Source organism: Lemur catta, chromosome 5 (assembly GCF_020740605.2).
Source record: "Lemur catta isolate mLemCat1 chromosome 5, mLemCat1.pri, whole genome shotgun sequence".
In the NCBI taxonomy this organism is placed as follows: domain Eukaryota; kingdom Metazoa; phylum Chordata; class Mammalia; order Primates; family Lemuridae; genus Lemur; species Lemur catta.
In genome coordinates this window covers 49,627,251-49,655,039 of record NC_059132.1, presented here as the reverse complement: position 1 = coordinate 49,655,039, position 27,789 = coordinate 49,627,251, and the positions used below count along the sequence as shown (strand labels likewise).

The 27,789-nt window shown below is 38.1% G+C and overlaps 1 protein-coding gene across 1 annotated transcript in view; it reads right to left on the bottom strand.

Moving 5' to 3' along the window:
- Nucleotides 1–27,789, bottom strand: part of LOC123638770 (synaptonemal complex protein 2-like) — a 56,238-nt gene that overhangs the window by 13,887 nt on the left and 14,562 nt on the right. The window contains exons 6-14 of the mRNA XM_045552601.1: nt 24,505–24,652; nt 23,872–23,927; nt 21,933–22,062; nt 16,701–16,791; nt 16,525–16,594; nt 10,140–10,243; nt 8,722–8,813; nt 6,537–6,636; nt 6,377–6,435 (exon numbers count right to left, since the gene is read on the bottom strand). Of these exons, the coding sequence (XP_045408557.1) occupies nt 16,594; nt 16,701–16,791; nt 21,933–22,062; nt 23,872–23,927; nt 24,505–24,652 (426 nt within the window). The 3' untranslated portion in view covers nt 6,377–6,435; nt 6,537–6,636; nt 8,722–8,813; nt 10,140–10,243; nt 16,525–16,593. The remainder of the gene's footprint in view (nt 1–6,376; nt 6,436–6,536; nt 6,637–8,721; nt 8,814–10,139; nt 10,244–16,524; nt 16,595–16,700; nt 16,792–21,932; nt 22,063–23,871; nt 23,928–24,504; nt 24,653–27,789) is intronic.

Genomic DNA, 27,789 nt, shown 5'->3' with positions numbered 1-27,789 from the left:
ATGTTTTCTGTGTGCAGCACATATAACTTAATTCAGGCATGGCAGACATTACTAGTTACCTACCCAAGACCTATTCTCCCCTGCTTCGGTATTAACAGAACCCCACTTTTAGGGGGTGTGGTGACACACTCAGTCAAATTCTCACCTCCCTACATTCCTTTGCAACTAGGGTGAGCCATGTGACCCAGTTCCGGCCAATAAAATACAGGCAAAAATCTATGGGTTTGGGCTTCCAAGAGAAGTGCTTCCAATTTAAAAAGAGGGAGGTGCTGGCACATGTATTTTTCCTTTTACTTTTACTCAATCCCTTCCTCCTGCCTGGTGTGGAAGAGAGAACTAGAGGTAGAGCAGCCATTCTGTGACTACACAATCCCGTCCCACAAAGGATGGCAAAACAGAAAGCCCAGAGAAGTCCAGTCCCTGCTGCCGCACCACCAGCCTGGACACCTCACTCTGAGATGCTTCTCACAGGGGAGAAATAAAACCCCTTATCTGGTTTAGCTGCTGGAGTCCAACTTCTGTTACGTGTGACCAAACGTAACATGTACATTAATTCGCAGTTGATCCAATTCTCCATTAGAACTGGGATTTATTCCAATATTTTTAGTCCAGATTAGTCTTTTCTTCATAACTTCTTTTAGTCTTATTTTGATTTGGAGATTTATTATTCTTGTTTCCTCAAAAGAAAATAGTATCTTTTTCCAATAATGTAAATAACTCAAGATATGTGTGCAATGGTATTCACTACAGGTTTTTCTGTTTTGTTTTTTGTTTTTTTTGAGACAGACTCTTGGTCTGCTGCCCTGGGTAGAGTGCAGTGGCATCATGGTTTACTGAAACCCAAACTTCTGGACTCAAGTGATCCCCTTGCCTCAGCCCCCCGAGTAGCTGGGACTACAGGCCTGTGCCATGACACCAGGCTAATTTTTGTATTTTAAGTAGAGATGGGGTCTCGCTCTTGCTCAGGCTGGTCTTGAACTCCTGACCTCAAGCCATCCTCCTGCCTCGGCCTCCCAGAGTGCTAGGATTACAGGCATAAGCCACCACACCCAGCCAAGGATGGGCTTTTTTACACTACCAATTTTATTTCTTTATTGGTTACTCTTCTTAAGTAACTTCTGGTAATGCATATTCATCTAGAAAGCTATGCATTTCATCTAAGTTTTCAAATTTATTGACATCTTGCTGTCCTTCATATATGCTTATGACTTTTAATATCTCTATGAATATGTTATTTCTACATTTCATTACAAATTCCAGTCGTGCCTTTGATATTATTATTTTTCCTTGCTTTCTATTTTATTTCAGATTTAAAGATTACTACCTTTTTAGTTGTTGTGGACTTGCACCATTGCTTTTTTTTCTACTTTGTCAATCATGTCTTAATTTTTGCCCCATGCTTGCCCTTATACATTAGAATAATCAGCTTATCAAGTTTCAAAAAAAAATCAAACCCTGCCAGGCCTTTGAGAGTGGTGGATTGAATTGCTTTATTAATTTAGGGATAATTGACACCTTTATGTTATTGAGTCTCCTTATCCACTGGTCCTGATTTTACTGATAATGCATTTACGGTTTCTCTATCAAGCAGAACACTAGCTTTTGGGCTGATATTTCTCATATTACAGAATAACTAGTTACTACCTTATTAGGTTTTATAAAAATTCAAAAGCAGATGCAAAATATCTCTCAAATGCTTTTTGAAATTTATAAAGATAATCATAATGATTTTTCTCCCTAGATCTATGTTAACATATTAACAGATTACCTAATATCAAACTATCTTTGCATTCCTGGAATAAATCTCACTTGGTTATGACATCCTATTCCTTTCATAAGCTCCTAAATTCTGTTTGCCAATTTTTTTTTTTTTTTTTTAGAATTTTGGCTTATTTTAAGTGAGATTTTCCTGTACTTCTTTGTGTAACTTTTGTTGGATTTGGGTATTGTAATGCTAGATTCATTAAAAAATAGGGCATTTTTATTCTTCTGTGTGCTGGAATGGTTTCAACAGCACCCAAATTATCCTTCTTTTAAGGACGAGCAGAGCTCCTCTGAGCTGCTGGGCGGTTCAGGAAAGCACAACTTTGGCAACTTTCTCTATCTCTTTTACGAACATTTGTCTGTTAAGGTTTCTCATCTATTCGGGAGTCCGTTTTGTTAAACTGTATTTTCCTGGAAAATCTTCCAGTTACTCCAGGTTCTCATCAAAACGTGGATGTGCACAGACACCTGACAGTTAACCTGTTAAATGAGCTACAGTTTCTGCTTGATCCACGCATTCCTCCCACCCTGAGTCTTCCCTCTCTAACTGGCAACACCATCCATCTCACTGCCAAAGACAGAAACCTAGGAGACATCCTTAAGTCTCCTTCCTTTACTTATTACTTCTATCTATCAGTGATTTATTAATTCTAGCTCTAAAATATATCTGGAATCTCTCCATCTCTCACCTTCTCTACTGCTACTCTCCTGCTTAGAGCCACCATCTTGGACTCCAAAAGCCTTCCAGCTGGGTTCACCTCTTCTATTCTTCACTCCTCAAACCAATTCTCAACACAGAAGCTAGAATAATTTTCTTAAAACATTAATCAGATTGTATTGCCCTCACCCAAAATGCCTTTGCTTAAAACTCATGTACATTTTCCCTCATCCTTAGTGTAAAATTCAAACTCCTCAACATGGTCAGTGAGGCCATACCTCATTGAGAGACTACTATGCTCCCAACTTCAAGTAACTGTCCCCCTCACATTCTCTGTTTCTCAAAGATGTCAACTTCTCCCCCAACCAATCCCACTGCTTTAAACTGTCCCCAAGTCTCAGTCCTTCTTCTCCTTGAGACTTCCTCTTAAGTGTCACTTCATCAGAGAGACCTTTGATAACCACCCTATTCTTAAGGTGACACTTCACACCATCGCTCTCTGCCAAAGCACCTCGTTAGGATCCCTCAAGGCACTTACTAACCTGCAATTATTTTATGTTTTTTCTGTCTTCCTTCAAAAAATTTATTTTTTAATGGGGGCAAGAACATGTCTCTGTGTGTTAACCATTATACAGGCTGAGCATCGCTAATCCAAAAATCTGAAATCCAAAATGCTCCCAAATCTGAAACGTTCTGCATGCTGACTCAAAGCAAATGTTCACTGAAGCATTTTGGATTTCAGATTCTCAAATTAGTGATGCTCAATTGGTACTTATTCTGCAACTATTCCAAAATCTAAAACACTTCTAGTCTCAAGCAGTTCAGATAAGGGATACTCAACCTGCTTCTCCTGTTTAGCACAGTGCTTGATGCAGGGCAAGCACTCATTTATATAAATGCCCAGACCCAAAAGGATAGTTTCTAGGATGGGGGAGATTATGAGAGAGGAAGAAGTTCAGCTGCAGAAATGTAATATCGAAAAAGCAGTATGGTATCTTTTAGAACTTGTTTTCCTCCACCCCAATTCACCTTGACTGAACAATGCAAATCTTTATACCTATCTGAGGGATGCAATAATCAAACCAGGCTTCGGCTTTCCTTATGAAAGCTGCATTGGATTAAGCCCGGAAGAAATTGGTCCATCTCTTCTTATTATATTCACATTAGGCCATTTTAAAACAAGAACATACATCTATGTACATACATTTATCACAGAGTTATTTCACAGATCATTTATTACTTGATAATGGAAGAGGAACAATTCAGGATATCAACATCACTGACCCACAACATCTGTAGAGGTATTTCATGGCCACCATTCAGAGCACTGAATCCCTAATTCCTTGTAGCTCTGTGCTAGGGGCCGAAATAATCTAGTGGAGGGATGTTCTTCTCGTTTCTCTTTCAAAACACTTAAGGCCATCACCACTGACATGAAAACACGGTAGAAGGACAGACACTGAATACCTGTTTGACATTGACTGAGCAAATTAACCTCTCATAAGGCCCTCGCACAACAAGCATGCAGCCCAGGGCCAGGCATTCACAGGTATTCAGGGTGAGCTAAGAGAACCACCACCATCCCTCACTGGCAAAGCAAAGGGCAATTTTTTTCGGTGTTTGCCAGGGAAGAGAGCAAAGGCAAAACCCTGAAGGAGGCATATTTAGAAGAGATGTTTTCTTTCAGGTATTCTAAATTCACACAGGGGCCTCTTATCAAAGGGAGATAAATACAAATAATGATTAATACCTTACAATGTTAGAAAAGACAGTTGCCTAAAATTTGATGTTTAGCCAAAATAAATGAATTCTACTGGTTTCAGAAGACTAGGGGATATAATCTTCTCCAATGTTCAATGGCTTTTTATCAACCATTGTCAAAGTGTAGTCTGGGAACCCCCTAAGGAACCAAAGGTTCTGTGAAGTCAAAACTATTTTGGGGGCCAGGCGCAGTGGCTCACGCCTGTAATCCTAGCATTCTGGGAGGCCGAGGTGGGCGGATCCTTTGAGCTCAGGAGTTCGAGACCAGCCTGAGCAAGAGCAAGACCCCCGCCTCTACTAAAAATAGAAAGAAATTATATGGACAGCTAAAATACATATAGAAAAATTAGCCGGGCATGGTGGTGTATGCCTGTCCCAGCTACACGGGAGGCTGGGGCAGGTAAATCGCTTGAGCCCAGGAGTTTGAGGTTGCTGTGAGCTAGGCTGACGCCGTGGCACTCTAGCCCCGGCAACAGAGTGAGACTCTGTCTCAAAAAAAAAAAAAAAAAAAAGCTATTTTGGTAACAATGGTAATGGCATTAAGACATTATTTGCTTTTTTCATTTTTACTCTCTCACAAATGTACAGTGGAACGTCCCAGAGGCTACAAGACTCACAACAGATTAAGCTGAGAAGCAGATACGACAATCCAGCTATCTTCTATTAGCCAGACATTAAAGAGATTCACAAAAACAAAAAGCAATGCTTCTCTTCTCACGTTTATTACAAAGTCGTTATTTTTCATAAAAATGTTATTTCTATCAATCTGTAAATATATTTTTGAAATCTCAGTCTCAATTTTTAATATGGAGAATATTCACAGATATAGCCCACAGAAGCAGAAGCTCTTTGGGGATCCCGCAATAAATGTTAAATATGTAAAGAGTTCCTGACTCCAAATTTGAGAACCATGCACAACCAACCACGGGCCTTCAATGAAGATGTTTTAAAAGGGTATCATCAGGCCAGGCGTGGTGGCTCATGCCTATAATCCTAGCACTCTGGGAGGCCAAGGTGGGACGATCGCTCAAGGTCAGGAGTTTGAGACCAGCCTGAGCAAGAGCGAGACCCCATCTCTACTAAAAATAGAAAAAAATTAACCTGACTACTAAAAATATACAGAAAAAATTAGCCGGGCATGGCGGCGCATGTCTGTCGTTCCAGCTACTCGGGAGGCTGAGACAGAAGGATTGCTTGAGCCCAGGAGTTTGAGGTTGCTGTGAGCTAGGCTGATGCCACGGCACTCTAGCCTGGGCAACAGAGTGAGACTCTGTCTCAAAAAAAAGGGGGTATCATCACCTTTAATCATGTATAATGCCAGAGAGAGAGAGAGAAGGAGAGAGAGAAAGGATTTTGAAAATGGTCCATACAGTCATTATTATTAATTGTGTTAACTGAAATAAATGGTAGGATGGATAAGTCAAATTTGAAGATTTTTTTTTTTTTTTTGGCTTTAAAATATATGGCATGACCAGAATTATATCCTTCCTAAAACCATCTGACTTAGATTTCTGTAAAAGCAGCTTATTCTTAACTGCAAGATAAAGATTGAGCCATGACAAATTTATAGACGGATTCCTTCTGATTATTCAAGTGGGGCGAGAACACTAGAATCTTCCCTGAGGGCAGAGATAGAGATGTAACAGCCTCCACTCTCTGTTTCCCCAGAAGACAGGGCAATATTCCAGAGGGACAGACACAGCAGCCTCAGGATGTACACTAATTACAACAAAGGGAACTGTGGCGGGTAAAACCATTTGTTGTTTAAAAAAATCTGTGTGTAAATATGTTGAAAATATATACAAATATAAACAAAACATACAGAATATAGCCTGTCAAAAGCACAATTTGATGTATAACTAAAAATCAACTGTTTACTCAGAAACTGAAACATTCTGCTCAAAATCTAATCATTTTAATTTTTTAAAATACTGCTTAAAAATAAACTATTGAAATCAAAAACACAGAAATTTGGATGATCCTGGTGGGCTTTTCAAAATTTCCCATTCTCCACTGGTATCATTGGCCACACTGTGTCCTCAGGGAGGGGACTCAGAAGTGGCCAAGTTTGAAAAGAAGTAGCTACTCAGCTGCTTACATGAGTTGTACCAATACTGACAGCCCATACTCTAGCTAAAGCACTACCTCATGCTTCAACTAAAATGCTCCTACAAAGAACACTTTCAAAAGTACCTCAGCACTTGCAGATCACAGAACAATTTCAGATCAGCAGACTGTTTCCCCTCGAACTCCTAAAATTGAACAAAAGATTTGTTTAAGTAGTTAGCAGTTATTTTTCTCTGGAAAAGATCTTCTCAAATCACAGAGAACATTCCAAACAGAGAGAATTTACCAGAGCGTCCTTTTCAAGGTGTTCCAGGGGCTGAATATCCTTCTCAAGATTGCTCAACCCTTGAAGAACAAAATTCTGAAACTTCTCTAGCTTATTGAGTCTGACAAATGTAAAAACCAACAAACTTCATTAGGACTACTTGGATGTGACAAAAGATACTCTTAATTAATTCTCTAATTATAAGATTAATTCAGATTCCTCTCCAGACATTAACTGTCTTGAAAACATGTGGGCATTTCCTGTCTCTTCTTGCCCTTCCCTGTTCACTCATTCCCGGCCTCAGAAACCTAACCACAGTCTTTCAACAGCAGCACAAAGACAGCTGGTGTTTCAACATTAACTCTTAGCAGAACACAGGACAGACGACTCCATGGAAGAGGAGTGGAGGCCGACCATCCCTTCCTACCTTCCACTCGCTCCCCTTCCTCTTGCCTTACGCTGGCCTGACAGCTGTCGTCAGGTAAGGGCTAATACATTCTTTTCCCACCTCTAGGTTTTCGCTCTAAAACTCTTAACAGTTGCTATTCTGTGTCTGAGCTCCATGTACGTTGCTTATTTGCTTATTGTTTGTGTTCCCCATTAGACTACATGTTCCCTGAAGACAGGAGCTCCTGGTGCTTGTCCTTACTGTGCTCTCGCGTGGAGCACAGGGCGTGGCACCCAGCGTTGCTCGGCGTGCCTTTGTTGAACCAATACATGACGGAGTGTATCCCCACCAAAGATAATGAGAATTCCACAAATCCAAAGCCCTTCTGGGGCTTGTTTCAACTACCAAATGACATTACATGTATATAAGAATTTGAAAAGTCTCACAAATTTCTATTAAAACCATAATGCTATTATTCTACCCCAAGAAACTTTCTCCTTCAGTTGAATAAACTGACTCTTCATTCCTTTCTTCCCTTCTTTATTTACAGACCATTCTTCCCAACAAGGAGCAATTTCTATACTCACCTTCCCTGTACCATTCAAATTTTGGTTTCTAGAACCTGATTCAAGAAGCGCTTCCATTGTAATGGCTCTGGATTAACTCTGATCACTATAGGAACCGTCCCTCTACCCCCTTTCACAGCACCTTGGTACATGGTCATAAGGGGTGTGTGTGTGTGTGTGTGTGGTGTTCCCTCTATCCCCTTTCACAGCACCTTTGTACTTCTTGCTATATGGTCATAAGGGTGTGTGTGTGTGTGTGTGTGTGTGTGTGTGTGTGTGTGTAGTGTTCCCTCTACCCCCTTTCACAGCACCTTTGTACTTCTTGCTATATGGTCATAAGGGTGTGTGTGTGTGTGTGTGTGTGTGTGTGTGTAGTGTTCCCTCTACCCCCTTTCACAGCACCTTTGTACTTCTTGCTATATGGTCATAAGGGTGTGTGTGTGTGTGTAGTGTTCCCTCTACCCCCTTTCACAGCACCTTTGTACTTCTTGCTATATGGTCATAAGGGTGTGTGTGTGTGTGTGTGTGTGTGTGTGTGTGTAGTGTTCCCTGTACCCCCTTTCACAGCACCTTTGTACTTCTTGCTATATGGTCATAAGGGTGTGTGTGTGTGTAGCATTTCCGAACTGGGGTAAAATATACATAAAACTTACCCTTTTAACCACTTTTAAGTGCACAATTTAATGGCATTAGCTATATCACAGTGTTTTCCAACCATCATCAATATCCATTTCCAGAACTTTTCCATCATCCCAAAAAAAAAACTCTGTCCCCATTAAACAATAACTCCCCCATCCCCCAACCTCTGGCAGCCTCTATTGTACTTTCTGTCTCTATGAATTTGACTACTTAGGTACCTCACATAAGTGGAATTATACAATATTTGTCCCTTTGTGTCTGGCTTCTTTCCTGTAACATAATGTTTTTGGGGTTCATCCATGCATTAGAATTTAATTTCTTTTAATAACAGTCCATTGTATGGATATATTAACACTATCATTTATCCAGCATTTTTTAAATATATATCCGTGCTTGCCCTGTCTTTACAATTGGATTAAAAATTCTTTAAGAATAGCGTTTTAGGATCATACAGTGGTAGACCACGAAGAGACTTAAGGAGGGCATTTAAGTCACCCCCTCTTCATATAGATGAAGAACCACAAACCTAGAAGGGCTAAGTGACGTACATGAGATAAATGCTGTTGGTGGGTGATCACACATCTGTCACCTTGTTTTGAAATCTAATACTTACCTGCACAGGTATATCTGGTTTAAAAGTTTCATTATGCAATTCGGTGCTTTCTTTGCATCTTTTGAATAAAGTGGACTCCTTCTGTACCTAACCTAAACCACCACCACAACAACAAAATGATCACATTTTGGTTAAATATAAATATGTAAGTTGAGTGCATGGTTTGTGTTAAAAAGACGCTGCCAGCACATGGTAATATTCATAGCTAGCATTAGTGTTCAAGAACTATGATAAGGCATCCCCCTACACACCTTTCAGGCATTAGCAATACAGAACAAGCTAAAATGGGAAAATTTATATTCATGCTACCAATACGCATATTGAATACTGTGAACAAATACCCATAATAAATCGGCTTACATTGGTATCACAGAAAGTAAGACAGGACTTTGAAGATCTTCCAAGTTAGTTAAATGAATTTGGTTAGGATAAGATACTTTTCTCGAAAGTGCTAATAAGTCATTAGAGATTTATAAATAACTGGACAGAAAAAGGAGGGGACTAAAATAGCTCTAATGTTCATCCCGTAGACAAGATTTTAGGACAACCTGTACATGCATGTGTCTCAAGACCTGCCACAACTCAGCTGACCAACCAGCCACAGTCTACCTCCTTCTTTGTCCCCCAACTCCTCTCCAGTCCTTCGCTTGGTTCCCTCTTTTCTCTTCCTTATCTATTAGCATGACCAAATCATTGTTTTCCGGTAGTTCAGCTGTGTGAAAACACTACCATTGAAACCAAACCATGCTTCTGATTTCCACATAGGTCCCTTTGGTCCTATTGGAGCAAATGGACATGGAACAGATATAAATACAAACTACAATTCACAAAGACATTAAAATCAGTGGTCACATCTATGACAAATACTTCTCCCCAAAGATGCAGGAGCATCTTCGGATAACACCATTGATGAATGACATGAACTTGTGACTTTAAGCTTTTAATGAACTAATTTTTTTCTTCTTTTCAGCTTTCTGGAGGTATAACTGACAAATAAAAGTTGTATATGTTCAAGGTATACATATGATATATGTGCACTCTGTGAAGTGATTACTACAATCAAGCTAATTAATATATCCATCACCTCACCAAACTGTGTGTGTGTAAGAATAATGAAGAGCTCAAATCTCAAGTATACAGTAACATCACCATTAACCAGTTACCACAGTGTACATTAGGTCTCCAGAATTTACTCATCTTGTAACTGAAAGTCTGTACCCTTTGGCCAGCATCTCCCATTTCTTCTACCCCAACCCCTGGCAACAGCCCTTCCACTCTGTTTCTATGAGATCAACTTTTTTAGATTCCACAGGTAAGTGAGCTTGTGCAGTGTTTGTCTGGCTCGTATCACTTACCAGAATGTCCTTCAGATTCATGGCAAGTTCGCTTTCCACTTTTAGTGGTATTAGGACTATTACCTTGTATTTTCTTCTCAGTTCTCTAGTGAAGTTTTCAAAGGTTGTGAGAAGGGCAGACTCATTCAAGCTCTCTGGCACAACTTCTCAGGATGGAGTGAAGATGCCTTATGGACAACAAACATAACACATTACATAAAACTAACCGCTTCTCCATCCTCAAGGCCTGAGGTCCCCCCAATGCCCACACTGTGACCCTGCCCAAGGCCACCTCTCTGGAGGATCTCCTCAGTTCCACACCTTCGACTATCAGCTTCTCACCCTCCCTCTCGCCTGAGCTCTCGCTAGTGGTAAACAAGTTCCCAATGGACTGTCGAGCATCCCCGTCTCAAAACCCACCCAATTCTTTTCTTCCCCATCTAAACCACTCTCTTCCTTTCTATACCCTCAGCTATGACGTCATCTCACTTCTTCTTTCTTCCCATACCCACCCTATTCACTACTGATTTTCCCTCTGAAAATTCTGGAATCCAATTTCACTAAATCACTCAATGAATATTTGGATGTTACTAAGCACAAGGAGTTGTGTAATGGGGCCAACAGGCTGTGGGCAGTAAAGAGGCAAGTGTCCTTTCTTCCCCCTGCTCCTGCTACCCCGGTCTCCCTGTGGATCCCCGGACACGCCAGGCATATTCTCGCCTCAAGGCCTTTGCACCTGAGGTTCCTTCTGACTATAGCACTTCCCCATATATCTGCACTAAGGACTTCTCTGGCCACCCAATCTAAAATTTCAACACAGCCTCCCAACTTTTTAAACCCCTTTCCCTGCTTAACTTTTTCTTAGCTTTCCTCACATAGAACATACTACATGTTTTACTTTTCTTGTGCATTATCCGTCTCCCCACTGGGAGGTCAACTCCAATGAGGTCAGGCATCTTGCCTGTTTTCTTCCCTACAATACCCCTGCCACCTAGAAAAGTGTCTGGCATGGAGTAGACACTCATTAAACATTTGCTGAATAAATGAAGGAATACCCAGCTCCTACAAATAAGATACTGGACATGCACAAAGGAGATCTCGATAAAATAGATAAGAATTGATTTCAGTTCTCTTATTCTGATTCTCTTACTGGTGAGGATAGAGGTAGAGAAGCAACACAAACTTTAGAGACCTAAATACCAACTATATAAACAGATAAATAGAAATTAAGAAATTTGGTATTTTAAGATCTGCTAGAACTACTTTTGGGGGAAAGCTCTAAACATACTAATTTTTAGAACTTGCACCACAGCAGGAAATACCAGTTACCAACTTCAAGGTGACAAAACGAATAGGAAAATTGTGTTAAAATTATATCAAAGAATAGTCAATCTTAAAATAGTTCATGCTCTGTGGTATATATATAATAAAGGTGTTTTTTTAAGAAAAATTAATAACCTAGGTTTAAATATCAACTTAGATTATTTTTATTAAAAGGAAAAAGAAAAACAAGAGAGGTAATAAATACTAATTGAGAGAAGGATGATCCAAAAGCCAAAAGGTCTAAACTAGTAATAAGAGATATGCAAATAAATGATCATATATGAATGATGAACTTCATAGGACACCTTAATTTGTATTCTATAATAGAATTATCATAAACTAGAAATCTCACTAGAGATCACATTCCTACTCTGCAGAACTTGGAAGAGCCAATATCCAGCCTCTTTGAAATAAAAATATAAATTAATAAAATTAAAAACATAAGATATACTCTCAACCGTGAGAGACGTTTTATACAAGTTAGTATCTTGTTCTTCTCACTGTACTTATATTTAGGTGTGTTCATTTATTTGAAAGGTTTGGATGGATATTTTCTATAGGGTCACATTGTTTCAAGAGCAAAAGATTTTTAAAAATCAGTGAAGGAACCCAGGTACAGCTCCATCCTCCTCTTCCAGACTCAAGGCAAACAGCACTCATGCCTGAATCTTCTGTGGTGTCTATACCCCAAGTCAGGGCCCAAAAGAACCACTTAGAAGGGATTCCAGATAGCCTCAATTAGGCACTGATGAATGACCATTACATTTTCTTCTTTGCTGACTGTTCTGCCCTTTCTGGGACATTTTATTTTCTTCTTCTTCCTCCTTTATAGCAAATTTGTAGCAAAAGCCCAAAGCACAGGCTTGAATTTGGACATATCATATCCATGCAGGGTAAAGCAGGGCATCTGCCAGCACAGATACTAGTTATATCCACCAGAAAGAGAAATCCAGGAACACAGCATAAACAACCTGGTCAGCCCTTGAATTAATTATATGGAATTTGTGACCCTACTAGCTAGGATCATCCAGACAGATGACTTCATGGATGTGGAAGTAGCCTGACACACAGAACCCTTCTCTGAAGTGGCGATGCTGGTACAGTGCTTTACCAGTACCCAAGGTATGGCTCTCCAGAGGAACCCGTGCTATGTCATGAAAGGCTACAAATCCTAAGTGATGTCCTTGGCTAGGTTCTATTTCCATGGTAACTGCATACCTCTGTTAACCAGCACTTTTCAGCATTCTCAGAAAAGAGTTAAAGCTACACACAGAGAACATCGCAAAAATGAACACAAACATAGTAACGGTCATCTCCAAAGAAATGCAAAATCCATGTGTTTGTGGGTGGCTGACAGACGGGGTGTGTCCTTGCTCTCACAAGAACATAGCTTTCTTTATTTCCATGATAACTGAAGACTTTGGCAATCTGAGGAGCTTCTGAACTTGTTTGGGGTGGCCTCCAAGGCACAAGTTTTAGAGAACACAGTTTGGTGTTCACACTGCATTTTTAAACTCATATTTCTGGTAAAAACAATTGTTAACGCTCGACAAGAACCAATCCTATGGTTAACAGCCAGGTCGCCTAAGTTAAGGCATTTTTTTTAAACATTGCTCTGAAGCGACACCCTGTGGCACAGAATGATAAAGGCCAACAGAATAGCATCTTGACCAAAAGTTCTCCTATGTGATATTTACAGCACTTCCTCACTGCCAAGTCCTTTGTTTATTCTACCAACGTTTATCAAGTGCCGAGAATATGAAAAATTAAGGATCATCTTTACCATTGAATTACTCAGTCTGATGGGAACTGCTAAAATATCTTTGGTATGCATTAATGCATTTTAAAAATCTATAAACCAATTGACAAATATTTGTGACCACGTATAATTGCTTATTCAAATATGGAGTCATGCAGAAGTACATCATTAAATGTTGGGTTTTTTTATAAGTTTCTTACTCGGTTACCTTGGCAAATACAGAATGCCTCTACATGGGAGGCACTGAACTAGGCATTCACAGCACTGAATGGAATGAAGGAGCTAAGCACCTAACTCCTTTCTGATTCTGGGGGCCTCTCTAAGAAGGCAGATGAGGGCAAAATGCTATACCATAAATAAAATTACCCTGCTTGCTTTCAGTTCTGGAAGCACAGCACATCAAAAGTTCTCGAGTAAACATTAAAACACAAGTAAGGCTGGGTGCAGTGGCTCACACCTGTAATCCCAGGACTTTGGGAGGCTGAGGTCAGAAATTTGAGACTAGCCTGAGCAAGAATTAGACCTGTGTCTCTACAAAAAAATAGAAAAATTAGCTGGGCATGGTGGCACATATGCCTGCAGTCCCAGCTACCCAGGAGGCTGAGGCAGGAGGATCACTTGAGCCTAGGAGTTTGAGGTTGCTGTGACCTATGATGATGCCATTCACTCTAGCCCAGGTGACACAGTGAGACCCTGTTTCAAATAATAATCATCATGGTGATGATGATGATGATTATAACAAAGACTTCCTATCCTCAAAATTCCCAGATAATTTGACAGGTGATTTCTACCAAACTTTTAAGAAACAGTTACCTTATTGTAGATGAACTTTCCCAGTAAAGCAGAGAGAGAGGTGCTCAGCCTCCCTCCACAGGCTGCTGTGACACTGATTTCAATGATAGCAGGAGAAAAGCTTAAGTCTGTTCCTCATGAATGTAGATGTAAAGCTCATTAATAAATTATGAGCTAAAAACACCCAAGAGTATATATTTTTTTAAATGCACCATGATCAAGTGAGGTTCATCCCAGGAACACAAGTGTGGTTCGACAACATAATACCTATCAGTGTAACTTGCCACATTAATAAACAAAAAAGACCACCCCTCTACTCTTTGTTTCTATGCGTTTGACTTTTTAAAATTCCACATATAAGTACAGTCATGCAGTGTTGGTCTTTCTGCGTCTGTCTTACTTCACTTAACATAGAAGGGTGGTTACTAGGGCCCAGTGGGTGGAGAAAATGGGAGATATTGGTCAAAGGGTACAAACTTTCAGTTATGATTAAGTTCTGGAGACTTAATGCACAGCATGATGACTGCAGTGAATAATAATGTATATGGACTTAAAATCTGCTAGGAGAGTAGGTCTTAACTATTATGACACACACAGAAAAGATAACTATGTGAGGTGATCAATATGTTCGTTAGTTTGATTATAATCATTTAACAATGCATATGGACATCAAAACATCACCAATACATACCTTAAATATACACAATGTTTATTTGCCACCTATACCTCAATAAATTTGGAAGGAAAAAAATGAACTAAAGGAGAAAATTCATTTGATTATCTCAGTTGATGCAGGAAACACATTTCATAAAGTTCAATACTATTTATGATTCAAAAAAACTCAGAGCAAACTCTGAATGGAAAGGAACTTCTTTAACTTGGTAAAGATTATATACCAAAAATATACAGCAAGTATATATTTTACTTAACGGAGAGACTTCAGATTCATTTGTTACAAAGTTAAAAATAAGAAAAAAATGCAGACTTTCACTGCTATGTTTAACATATACTGAAGATACTAGCCAATGCTATGAAGAATGGAAAACAAAAGATCTAAGTATCAGAAGGGGAGAGATAATCTATTATTTTTTGCAAATAATAGAATCATCAACTTAGAACCAAGAGAATCAACAGAGAAATTATTATAAGAGCCCAGAAGGTTGTCAGATGCAGGATTATAACAGTCAAAAGCATTTCTCTGCTTTAGCAGTAACAAATTTAAAAACAACAGTAACAAAATCATAACAAAATCACAAATATCTAGGAACTAACATCAACAATACATAAGCCCTTCATGGAGAAAACTTTAAAATTCTATAAAACACACAGACAATACAAATCAATGGAAAGACATTTCGTTCTCTAGCTAAAGAAATCCTGTATTATTGAGAATTAACTTTTAAGTACACTAGATCAATGAAAAAATCAAAATAAAAAATAGAAAATATTTTAAACTAAATAACAAATGTTATGTATTAAAGAATATTTCAAACTAAACAATAACAAATGTTATATATTGTAGAATATATTATATCCTACAATGTCGGATTCACCTAAAGCAGTACTTAGAAATGTACAGCATTTTGTATTAAAACAGTAAGTAATATATGATAATATGACTTTTTGGTAGAAAAGAATTTCACATGACTAACCACAGAAGAAAGATTGATGAATTAGAATTCACTAAAATTAAAGCCTTTTATCAAAACAGCAATTATAAATTCATATACAGAGAGATAAGTGCAAACCACAAAGCAGAAGATATTTATAACATATGTAACCAAGGACTCATGTCCAGAATATACAAAGAATTCCTAGGAATCAATTTTGTATTTGATTCCACTACTTTTTTCCCCCACTTGTGCGTTCTGAAAAAATACTGTACGTTCAGAAGAGCTTGTCAGATGTGGGCAGTTTAAAGAAGGATTATAAAGCAAACATCTGCAAAGTGGATGGTGATTTGTAGATATTTATTGTGTTACTATTTGAAAAACAATTTATAACTATTTGAATCTTTCTGATACATAATTTAAAATGTAAAGAAAAAACACGCAGTTAAGAAACACCATAAAGAGTAGAGAGGTGTTATATTAATTCATTATGTTATATTCTATACAACATTATATACCGTATCATAGACAACACTGTGAACTAGACTGGAAACTTTCATAGCACTGTGATTATGAGAAAATGAATTCAGAAGTTTTAATAATTTGTCCAGACAACCTTTTAGAACACTTCTTATAAACTGCAAGTGACCTACACACTTGGGGATGGAATAAGCTCTAGACCAAATCCTTAGGTGCCCCCACCATGCCCTCCTCTGAGACAGGAGAGGAGGTGTGAACAGCTGGTGGATTCTGGTCTCAGGCTGTATTTTCCTTGGCACAAGCGGTTCTGGTTCCCGAGTGAACTGAATGAAGCCCCCGTTTCTCCTCTTAACCTGCATGAACACCTACCTGGACCTCTGCTCACCCCATGGCCTGACAATAGTCACTCTATAAAGTGATTTTATCTGCTCCAATGTAACAGCCCAGCCTGCCAAAATCAAATCTCATTGTATTCTATAAGAAAAAGAGTTTATTATTCTCTCACCTCTATCTTGCAAGTTTTGCAGCGTATGTTTGAAGCTAGTACTGTCCAGTAATGACTCTTGGTTCACAATCTTAAAAACAAAACAGACCACAAACATATGTATTTTATGGCAAAATAAGAAACAAGTGGTGCTGTGTTACCCCTTAATATTAATTCTGGAAAACCAGATGAATTACCAACAATTAAGTAGTGCCTTATATACATTTTCTTCATCTTCTGAGTGCTCTGAGGAAGAGAACTTGCTTAGTGGGTGAGGACCTCGAAGCCCTAAGTGTTAGAAAAGTTTCAAGTGAATAAATACACCAAGTAAAACCTGGAAGCAGTAACATTTCACTATCGCTCTAGATATTAAATCTCATCATCAAAAAAAAAAAAAAAGAAACACAGTCCTAAATAAAACAAAAAACTACTGACTGTATCTTTCTGGGCATAGATGCCTATTAGGTTTGTAGCTCTGTAGATAAAATGAATAGCCTGGTACCTCGACTGGATCAGCACCTTCAATAGCTGCCCATCTGGCCCAACTACATTGGTAAGGATTCTTCAACCTCAATCTTGTGATTCTTTCCCTGCTCTCCCTCAGATACCCCTTCCTTATTTCCTTTTATTCTTTATGAATTGAAATATATATATATATATATATATAGTGTAATGATTATCAGCATCAAATTAATTAACACATCACTACTCACGCTGCACATTAGATCCCCAGAACTTGTTCATCTTATAACTCAAGTTTGTATCCTTTAATAACTCCCATTACCCCACCTCCCAGTCCCTGGCAACCGCTGTTCTACCCTCTGCTTCTATCAGTTCGACATTTTTAGAATCTACATATGAGATCACATGGTATTTATCTTTCTGTGTATGGTTTATTTCACTTAGCATAGTATTCTCCAGGTTCATCCATGTTGTCACAAATGACAGACTTTCCTTTTTTTATGGCTGAATAATATTTCTGTGTGTATGTGTGTGTACACCACATTTCTTCATCCATTTATCCATTGATGAACATCTGTGATGATTTCATTTCTTGGCTCTTATAAGTAATGCTGCAATGAACATAGGGGGTACAAAATTCTCTTTGAGATACTGATGTTATTTCCTTGAGAAGGGGGATTGATGGACTGCATGATAGTTCTAACTTTTTGAGGAAACTCCATAATGTACTCCACAATGAGTATACCAATTTATATTCCCACCAACAGTGTACAAGGGTTCCCTTTTCTCCACACCCTTGGCAATACTTGTTATCTCTTATCTTTTTGATAAGAGCCATCCTAACAAGAATGATATCACATTATGGTTTTGATTTGCATTTCTCCAACAATTAGCAATGTTGATCACCTTTTCATATACCCATTGGTCATTTGTACATCTTCTTTGGAAAAATTTCTACTCAGGCCCTTTGCCCATTTTTAATTGAATTGTTTTCTTGCCATTGAGTTGTGTAAGTTCTTGATATATTCTAAATACTAACCCCTTATCAAATATAGAGCTTGCAAAAATTTTCTTCCATTGTGTAGGTTGCCTTTCCCTTTTATTGTTTTCTTTGCTGTGCACAAGGTTTTGAGTTTGATGTAGTCCCACTGGTTTATTTTGCTTCTGTTCCCTGTGCTTCTGGGATCATCAAAAAAATCATTGCCAAGAGCAATGTCAAGGAGTTGTTTTTTCCCCTCTATTTTCTTCTAGTAATTTTACAGTTTCAGATCTTAAAGCCTTTAATCCATGTTGAGTTAATTTTTGTATACAGTGTAAGACAAAGGTTTCATTCTTTAGCACGTGGATATCCAGTTTTCCCAATACCAATTATTGAAGACTTTCTTTTCCCCATTATGTATTCTTGGTGCCCTTATCAAAGAGTAATTGATTGGATGTGTGGGTTATTTCTGGACTCTCTATTCTGTTACCTTGGTCTATGTGTCTGCCTCTATGCCAGGACCATCTTGTGTTAATTACTATAATTGTTAAATATAATTTGAAATCAGGAAGTGTGATGCCTCTGGCTTTGTTCTTGCTCAAGATTGCTTTGGTTATTAGGAATCTTTTGTAGTTCCACATGAATTTGGCGATTGTTTTTTTCTATTTTTGTGGAAAATGCCACTGGACTTTTAATAGAGATTACATCAAATCTGTAGATGGCTCTGAGTAATATGACATTTTAATAATACTAATTCTTCCAATCCATGCACGAGGACTATTTTTCCATTTTATGTCGTACAGGTCGTTCACCTTCTTGGTTAGATACATTCTTAAGTATTTTTCTGAGCTATCGTAAACGGTATTTTCTTGATTTCTTTTTCATATTGTTCACTGTTAGTGTTTAGAAACACAACTGATTTTGTTGTTGTTGATTTTGTATTCTGTAACTTTACTGAATTCATTTATTTTAATTCTAACAGTTTTTTGGTGAAGTCTTTAGGGTTTTCTATTTATAAGATCATGTAATCTGCAAACAGAGACAATTTAACTTCTTCCTCTCAAATCCGGATGCCTTTTCTTGCCTAACTGCTCTGGCTAGGACTTCCAGTACTATGTTGAACAGAAGTGGTGAGAGTGGGCACCTTGGTCTTACTCTTGATCTTAGAGGAAAAGCTTTCAGCTTTTCATCATTGAGTAGGATGTTAGCTGTGGGCTTGTCATATGTGGCCTTTAAGTTGAGGTACCTTCTGTACCTAATTTGTTGAGTTTTTTAAAACATAACATGATGTTAAATTTTGTCAAATGCTTTTTCTGTATCTATTGAGATGATTCTATGAATTTATCCTTCATTCTGTTAATGAAGTTTATCACATTTATTGATTTGCATATGTTAACCATCCTTGCATCCCACTGATAAATCCCACTCGAACATGATGTATGATCCTACTACTGTGCTGAATATGGTTTGTCAGTATTCTTTGAGGCTTTTACATCTATCTTCACCAGAAATATTGGCCTGTAATTTTCTTTTCTTGTAGCATTGGTATCTGGCTTTGGTAATAGGGTAATGTTGGCCTTGTAAAATGAGTTTGGAAGTGTTCCATCCTCCTCAATCTTTTGGAAGAGTTTGAGAAGGATTGGTACTAATTCTTTAAATGCCTGGTGTAATTCACCAGTGAAGCCATTTGGTCTTAGACTATTCTTTATTGGGAGGTTTGATTACTGATTCAATCTTCTTACTCATTATTCAGATTTTCAATTTCTTCATATTTAGTCTTGGAAGGTTGACTGTTTCTAGGAATTCATCCATTTCTTTTAGGTTGTCTAATTTGTTGGAGAATAATTTGCCCAGTTCATAGTACTGTCTTATGATCCTTTGTATTCCTGCGGTGTATGTTGTACTATCTCCTTTTCCATTTACAAATTTTATTTGAGTCCTCTCTATCTCTTGGTTAGTCTAGCTAAATATTTGTCAATTTTGTTTATCTTCTCAAAAAAACCAACTCTTAGTTTCACTGATCATTTCTGTTGTCTTTTTAGTCTCTATTTCTTTTATTTATGCTCTAATATTTATTATTCCCATCCTTCTGCTGACTTTGGGTTTACTTTGTTCTTTTCCAGGTTCCTGAGGTGTGAAGTTAGGTTGCTTTAGATTTTTTTTTCTTACTGTAGGTACTTAATTGCCACAAAATTCCCTATTATTATAATAACACTGCTTTTGCTGTGCCCCATAAGTTTTGGTATATTGTGTTTCTGTTTTCATTTGTCTCAAGATACTTTTTAATTTCTCTTTGATTTTTTCTTTGATCCACTGTTTATTCAGGAGTGTGTTGTTTAATTTCCACATATTTGTGGATTCTCCAGTCTTCCTCCTATTACTATTTCTAGTTGCATACCCTCATGGCCATAAAAGACATTTGAGATTATTTAAGGCTTATCAAATTTGTTAAGATGTGTTTTGTGGCCCAACATATGATCTATCCTGGAGAACGTTCAATGTACACTTGAGAAGAATGTGTGTTCCACTGCTGTTGAATGGAACGTCCAGCATATGTCTGTTAGGTTCATTTGGTCGACAGTATTATTCAAGTCCACTGTTTCCTTATTGATTTTCTGTCTGCATAATCTATCCCTTTTTGAAAATGGCATGTTAAAGAACTTTACTAGGTTTCTATAGCTGTCTATTTCTCTTTTCAGTTCTGTTAATATTTGCATTATATATTTAGGTGCTGTAATGTTGAGTGCATATATATTTACAATTGCTCCACCCTCTTGATGAAGTAAGCCCTTTTACCATCATACAGTGATGATAGGTGCTGTAATGTTGAGTGGATATATATTTACAATTGCTCCATCCTCTTGATGAAGTAAGCCCTTTTATCATCATACAGTAACCTTCTTTGTCTCTTGTGACAGATTTTGACTGAAAGTCTACTTTGTCTGATATAAGCATAGCCAACAACTGTGCTATCTCTTGGTTATCATTTGCAGGGAATATCTTTTTCCATTCCTTCACTTCCAGTTTATGTTTGTCTTTAAGGCTAAAGGGAATCTCTTATAAACAACATACTGTTGGATCTTGTTTCTTCTATCCATTCAGCCACTCTGTGTCTTTTGATAGGAGAATTTAATCCACCTATATTTACAGTGATTATTGATAAGGACTTACTACTGCCATTTTGTTAACTGTTTATTGACTATTTTGTAGTCCCTTTGTTTCTTTTTTCCCCATCTTGCTGTCTTCCTTCCTTTTCCTCTTTAATGCTATATTTTTCTCTCTCCTTTTTTTTTTTTCTTTTCTCTACTTCTTTTCTTCCAGTGGCAGCTCCACTAAGAAGTTGTCAGTAAAGTGTTTACTAAGTGTCATTGTATGCCTGGCAATGTGCTAAGCTGCAGAATAACAAAGGGGAACAATACGATATCACTACTCTTAATAAACTTAAAAGATACAGACAGTTAAAATAAAATACAATGAGAGTTAAGATAAAGCTTCTAAGTCAAGAGTTGGCAAACTCTGGCCCCCAAGCCAAATATAGTCTGCTACGTGATTTTATAAATAAAATTGTATGGAAACACAGCCACAGTTGTTGGTTTACATCTTGTCTGAGGTCAGTTTTGCGCAATAACTGGAGAGTTGAATAGCTACAATAGAAACTATATGGATCAAAAAACAAAAACTACTTACTATCCGGTCCTTCACAGACAAAAGTTTACCAACCCCTGCTACAGGTCATCATTTGAGTCGTCTTGCTTCTTTAAAAGAGGAAGAACACCAGCAATTCTTGTACATAAGCTGATCTCCAATGTCAAAGCAAAATTAAAACACAACATCTTCCATCCTTTGCTAATAAAGACATTAAAAGGGAAGAACAATCTTACCTTCACACTTTCTTCAATAGATACTAAAAGAAAAATGTTTTGTTTATCTCAAACTACTTTTCCCAAAATACAATTTTTTCTGTGTAAGTCGACAGAAAATCATGTACCTGTTTTTTTCGCAGAATCTTCAAGAGTTAAAAAGGCAGAACTACTTGGGAATTTTGTTTCAGAAATTTGCGGAGGCATGGTGTCATTTTGCCTGGACACGTCTTTCCGTAATGGTCTTAGAAGTTTAGCCTAAAATACAGAACCTTTTTAAAGTATTAGTATTCATAATCATTCAAAACAAAAATTCCAAGACATTTTCTTTTATTTATTTTTGTAGAGACAAGGTCTTGCTATGTTACCCAGGCTAGCCTCAAACTCCTGGGCTCAAGTGATCCTCACACCTCCGCCTTTCAAAGTGCTGGGATTACAGGCACGAGCTACTCTGTCCAACCCAAGACATTTCCAATATCCTTTTAAGAAACTTAAAAATTGGATTTACTCCATTTGAAGATAAATGTGAAGACCACAGATCCCTGAATCAGAAGAACATTAGGTCATATTTCAATTGATAACTGTAAATTAGTGGTTCTCAAACCGTGGCCCAGACCGGAGCATCAGCAATACCCGGGAATGTGGCAGAAATGCAAATTCGCAAACCCCAACTATAACCTGCTCAATCAAAAACACTAGGGATAGGACTAAGGAATCTGTGTTTTAGCAAGCCATTCTGGTCATTCTGATGACCATGAATGTTTGGGAACCACTGCTCTAAATCAGGGGCCAGCAAACTACAGCCGCTGCCTGTTCTTGTAAATAAAGTTTTATTGGAACACAACACATCCATTTCTTTCCATGTTGTCTATAGCTGTCCTCTGGCTACAAAGGCAGAACTGAGTAGTTGCCACTGAGACTGTACGGCTCTCAAAGCCTAAACTATTTTACTATCTGGCCTTTTACAGAAAAAGTTTACCAATCCCTGCTCTAAATTATTCTCATATACAGAGAAAACTGTATTTAGAATACTAATATTTGCACAAGACCAGCAATGTCCTCATTGAAAATCAGCATAGACTTCTTGACAGTTGCACAGTCTACGTTTATGGATTTCTGAAGCTGTGATGTTTCTTTGGTGCTTATTTAAGACAAATGCTGTATTTATTAGAAACTGTTCTTTTGGCCCATTTCTAACTGATAACTCATTGTTTCAGGCTGAACTGGTCAATGAATAGTTAAGAGATTACTCTGGCTCACAGGTTTAGCCTACCTCTGTCCTTCCAGGACATGAGAGCCCTTTAGATTCACATAGGGCAACATGCCCCAGGCTGACTCAAGAAAGCAGACAGAGCTATGGCTGGAGCGCCAGCTGCATGGTATTTCTGCAGGGGCAGGCAGTGTGCTGTTGACACCCTCAGAATCACAGCAGCTGCCCTTTATAAAATCTCTAGGTATGTGGCACTATACTCTGTAGTCCTTATATATCTCATTTGATGAGAAACAAAAACCAACTGCTGAGAGAGGTAATTCAGCTAGTAAGAGGCAAAATTTGGTTTTGAATGAGTGCAGACACTGAAAACCAAATTCTTAACTACTCTGATGTAACAAAAAGGATAAGTGAAGAAAAATTAAGAAAGCTTTGAGGCTTTATTCAATATTTATATAAGCTTAAAGGCATCCCAACCACTGACAAAGGAAATAAATGATTAAATCATTAAAAGCTTTGGAAGTGACATGTCAACAAACAAAACTAAGGGAAGAACTTACTGAGTTTACTTTAAAATGTAAATTCAAAAGAGCATATATTTGTAGGAAATTGGCCCAGATTTTTAGCATCATTCATAGTAAACATCCTTTGGCAACGTTTGGGAACAATGAAAAAAGATCCGAAATCTTTACCCAAGATTCATATGAAATGTTCAGAAGTCCTTGCAGTTTCTATTGGCAGTGATTCACATACCAGTAAACCAATGGTTTGTTATTCTCGTATTCCTGAAAATTATTTGAGAAATAAATGCAGTCTAACCCACAGGGCATGTGGCAGCCAAGAAAAAATTTACTTACTGGGTCTTTCTTGTGGTCATGGTCACTGCCACTATTGAGAGGGAAAAGTGGCAAGACTGAAATGAAAGAAAACAAATACATGCTGGATACGTTGACTTACAAGACATAAATTCATTTTCCCCCTTCCAACATGCAAATACTAAAAAGCAACTCCCACTTATGTTCAAATGTCTAAAGTTCCCTTTCTAATCATTCAACCTTGTTCCTCACCACCAGAATGAATTCTCTGCCCCAGACCTGCCCCGAATGTCACTCTCATATCCTTGTTTTGTCCTTGTAGTTTTTCCTAAGTAATAACGCTTCCCTGTCTCCTCTTCAGATCCTACACTTTTTCCCAAGCATCAGCTAAGGTCCCACCCGTCTCTTCCTTGCAGATTTCCGTGATGATTCCAGCACATGCCAGATTCCTTTCATTTGAACTCCTACTCCATTTATCCATAGCTCACATTTAATTGCTGGTTAATCCCATATTCTTCTGTTTCATGTTTCATTTCGCCTTTCCAATGTAATTATAGCAAGGAAAGAGACCTCATGATCATATATTTCTTTGGTACCTTTTCCTACCACATACTAAAAAATAAATACCTACTGATTTATTTGAAAAGTGACTCAAAAGACATATGCCAAACTTACTTCTTATACTACTCCTGGTTCTTATCTTTTTTCTACTAGAGTATGATTTTAGGGATTTCTTCTTTTGGTTACTGGTCCAAGATAGTTCACTGGTACTGGTACTTGAATCTTGACTACTCTCAGAGAAGAGATGTTTCCTGTAATTAAACTTTTACAAACACAGATGAGAAATGAGAACTTTTAAAGGGATGTTAGTGCCACTTATGGACAACTAAACATATTACCACAAACCTAGACACAGAAGTAACTCCTTCTAGAAAACTGGGCTCTCACATAATAAAAAGACAAAGAAGTAAGGAGGCGAAGAAAAAGAAGAAAAGGATTATTCCACTACTAAATTCTCAACCAAGCTGCTATTGTAAAGGATGACAAAATCCTCTTGAACCAAATGTTTGCAACTGAAGAGAGGTTAGAGAACTGTTCAAAAGCTGAGGCACTTTAATATCGTGCCAACATTACAACTTCAAAATACTAAATCAAATGACAAAAGAAAGTATCAAAATATTTTTTGCAAAGACATGCTTCTCTGTACACTTTAGAAGAACTAAAACCAAACAGGGGGGTCATTTCTGTTTAAACCTTAAAGCATTTTGAGATTAAGCCTGGACTATAAAAGGTTAGAGATTTAGGGCAAGTTTAATCTTTCCAGTGGATTATTCAACTATATCTTGATATTTATATGAGTATTTTAAAAATCTTTTTCTGTTTTTCTATTAGTTTTTATAATGCTGAGACAAATAAATGTTTATGTTCAATTTTAATAGGGAGTTTGTTTGGATTTTAACAAAAAAGCACACTCTATTTGAGCTCTATCTCTTGGGCCCTGTCTCCAAACTGCCCTGCCTCTCCAGGGACTGCTAACAATTCATTCTCATCTCAGGCAAGGGAGGATTCTTGTGGATCCAAACACACTAAGTTGTGACAGTATCTAACATTACCTTCTCAGACAGGAAACGCATCACCGAGAGACACACCTCCTGCCTGGAATGACGAAACACAGAATCAACTCCCAACACTCACTAGGGTGACATTGTTTATGACAGCATGACCCATGAGATTTAAGGTGGGTGATGGTTAATTATCTAGTTTTCAAATGAATTCATGTTTTGAAGACGAAATTACTTTTCCTTTAAAATATTTAGCCATTCAACGTTTTATAGAAAAGGTCATTTTTCTTAATTGATAAAAATTGTATTTATTTATGGTGCACAACATGACATTTTGAAATACATATGCATTGTGCAATGGCTAAATCAAGCTAATTAACAGATGTTAATGTTGTTTTGGTAAGTTCACCTAAAATCTCTCTTATCAATTTTCAAGTATACAATACATTGTTATTAACTACAGTCACAATACACAATAGGTCTTTTAAACTTATTCCTATCTAACTTTTTGTGTCCTTTAACCTCTCCCCAATTCGCCACCCCCACTCTCACCCACCCCCTGGTAACCACTGTTCTACTCTCTGCTTTTCTGAGTTTGACGTCCTTAGATTTCACACAGAGGTGAGATCATGCAGTATTTGTCTTTCTGTGCCTGCCTCCTTAACATGATGGCCTCCAGGTTCATCCATATTGTTGCGAATGACAAGATTCCCTTCCTTGTTAAGACTAAATAGTACTCCATTGCACATATATACACCACATCTGCTTTACCCATTTGTCTATCCATAGACACTTAGGTAGATTGAGAAGGTAATTTCTAAAAGGACCTTTGTGAGCCAGTCCTATTTGCATCTTACACTTTCTTTTTTTTTTTTTTTTTTTTTTTTGAGACAGAGTCTCACTTTGTTGCCCGGGCTAGAGTGAGTGCCGTGGCATCAGCCTAGCTCACAGCAACCTCAGACTCCTGGGCTTAAGCGATCCTACTGCCTCAGCCTCCCGAGTAGCTGGGACTACAGGCATGAGCCACCATGTCTGGCTAATTTTTTTGTATATATATTTTTAGTTGGCCAGATAATTTCTTTCTATTTTTAGTAGAGACGGGGTCTCACTCTTGCTCAGGCTGGTCTCGAACTCCTGACCTCGAGCGATCCACCCGCCTCGGCCTCCCAGAGCTAGGATTACAGGCGTGAGCCACCGCGCCCGGCCTACACTTTCTTTAAGTTAAAGAAATGGTTGGAGGAACCTGCACATTTGTTCCAGTGTTCTCCAACCCAGTGTATTGTAAAGTAAAAGTATCAATGCATTTAATGCATCCTGCATTGAATGTATTAAAGCCATGCAGCAAGGCTTTCCCAGTTTCTCTGGTTTTATATCAAAAGGTGTTGAAAGTTATTTACAGAAACAAAAGTATCTAGAGAGCAGTGGTTCTCAAGTTTGGCTGCACAGCACATTAGAATCACCAGTAGGGGGCTTTAAAAACAAACCCCCATGCCTGGCCATTGTCCTTGTCAATAAAGTCAGATTCTCTGGCAAAGGGACCCAGATCATAGTAGTTGCTCCAGCTCCCCAGGTGATGCCAATCTGAGGCCTGAGTAGCAGCAAGTGAGAACCATTGTTAGGAGGAAGCCAGAATAAGTCTTAACTCATTTGTTTGAAGCTCATGGTCTCAATTTTAGAAAAACTGTTCATTGAATATTCATTATAGAGATTTAAAAAAAAAATACACTGACTACAGGCATAGAGCACTGTGCTTCCCAAGGTGAGAGGCCACCAGTGATGGCACACTGGACAGGTGTCATATGACACACATAGGCACAAAACCATGTCACTGAACAACACTGACTCAGAGGGAAACATTTCAATTCTTTTAAAAGCCTGCTCTATTGAGGATAAGGCTTGGGTGCTAGGTCTTTAACACTTCTACTCACTAATCTTTTTTTAAAAATAAATCAAGAACAAGATTTGGACTCAAAGCCTAATAAAGGTTGTTTTTTTCTTCTTTTTCTTTTAAAGAGTTTTAAGAAGTGCAGAGACACGACCAAGTCTGCATTTTTGGTAGATGTCTCCGGCTGTGAGTTTCAGTGTGGGGTCCATGGGCAGTGCCCATTCTCACCCATGCTGCCACTTTGGTCACAGTAAGAGGGCGTAACCAACTCTCATCTAAGATCAGGGGCTCTTTACAAAGCTAAATGAGCACTTACTACAGTAGCAAAGGATTGACTGAAGGAGTCTATCTTTCAATATTCCCTTACCTATATGCCATCAAATGAGACTTAAAATGAAATGTTATCTCCTGATGAGTTTATTGACTGGGCACATTTCTCTGTCCACCTAACTAGATGATCCCGGGTATGGCAGATTTACCTTTTCGTAGTTTATAGTTAATAAGGCCCATTGT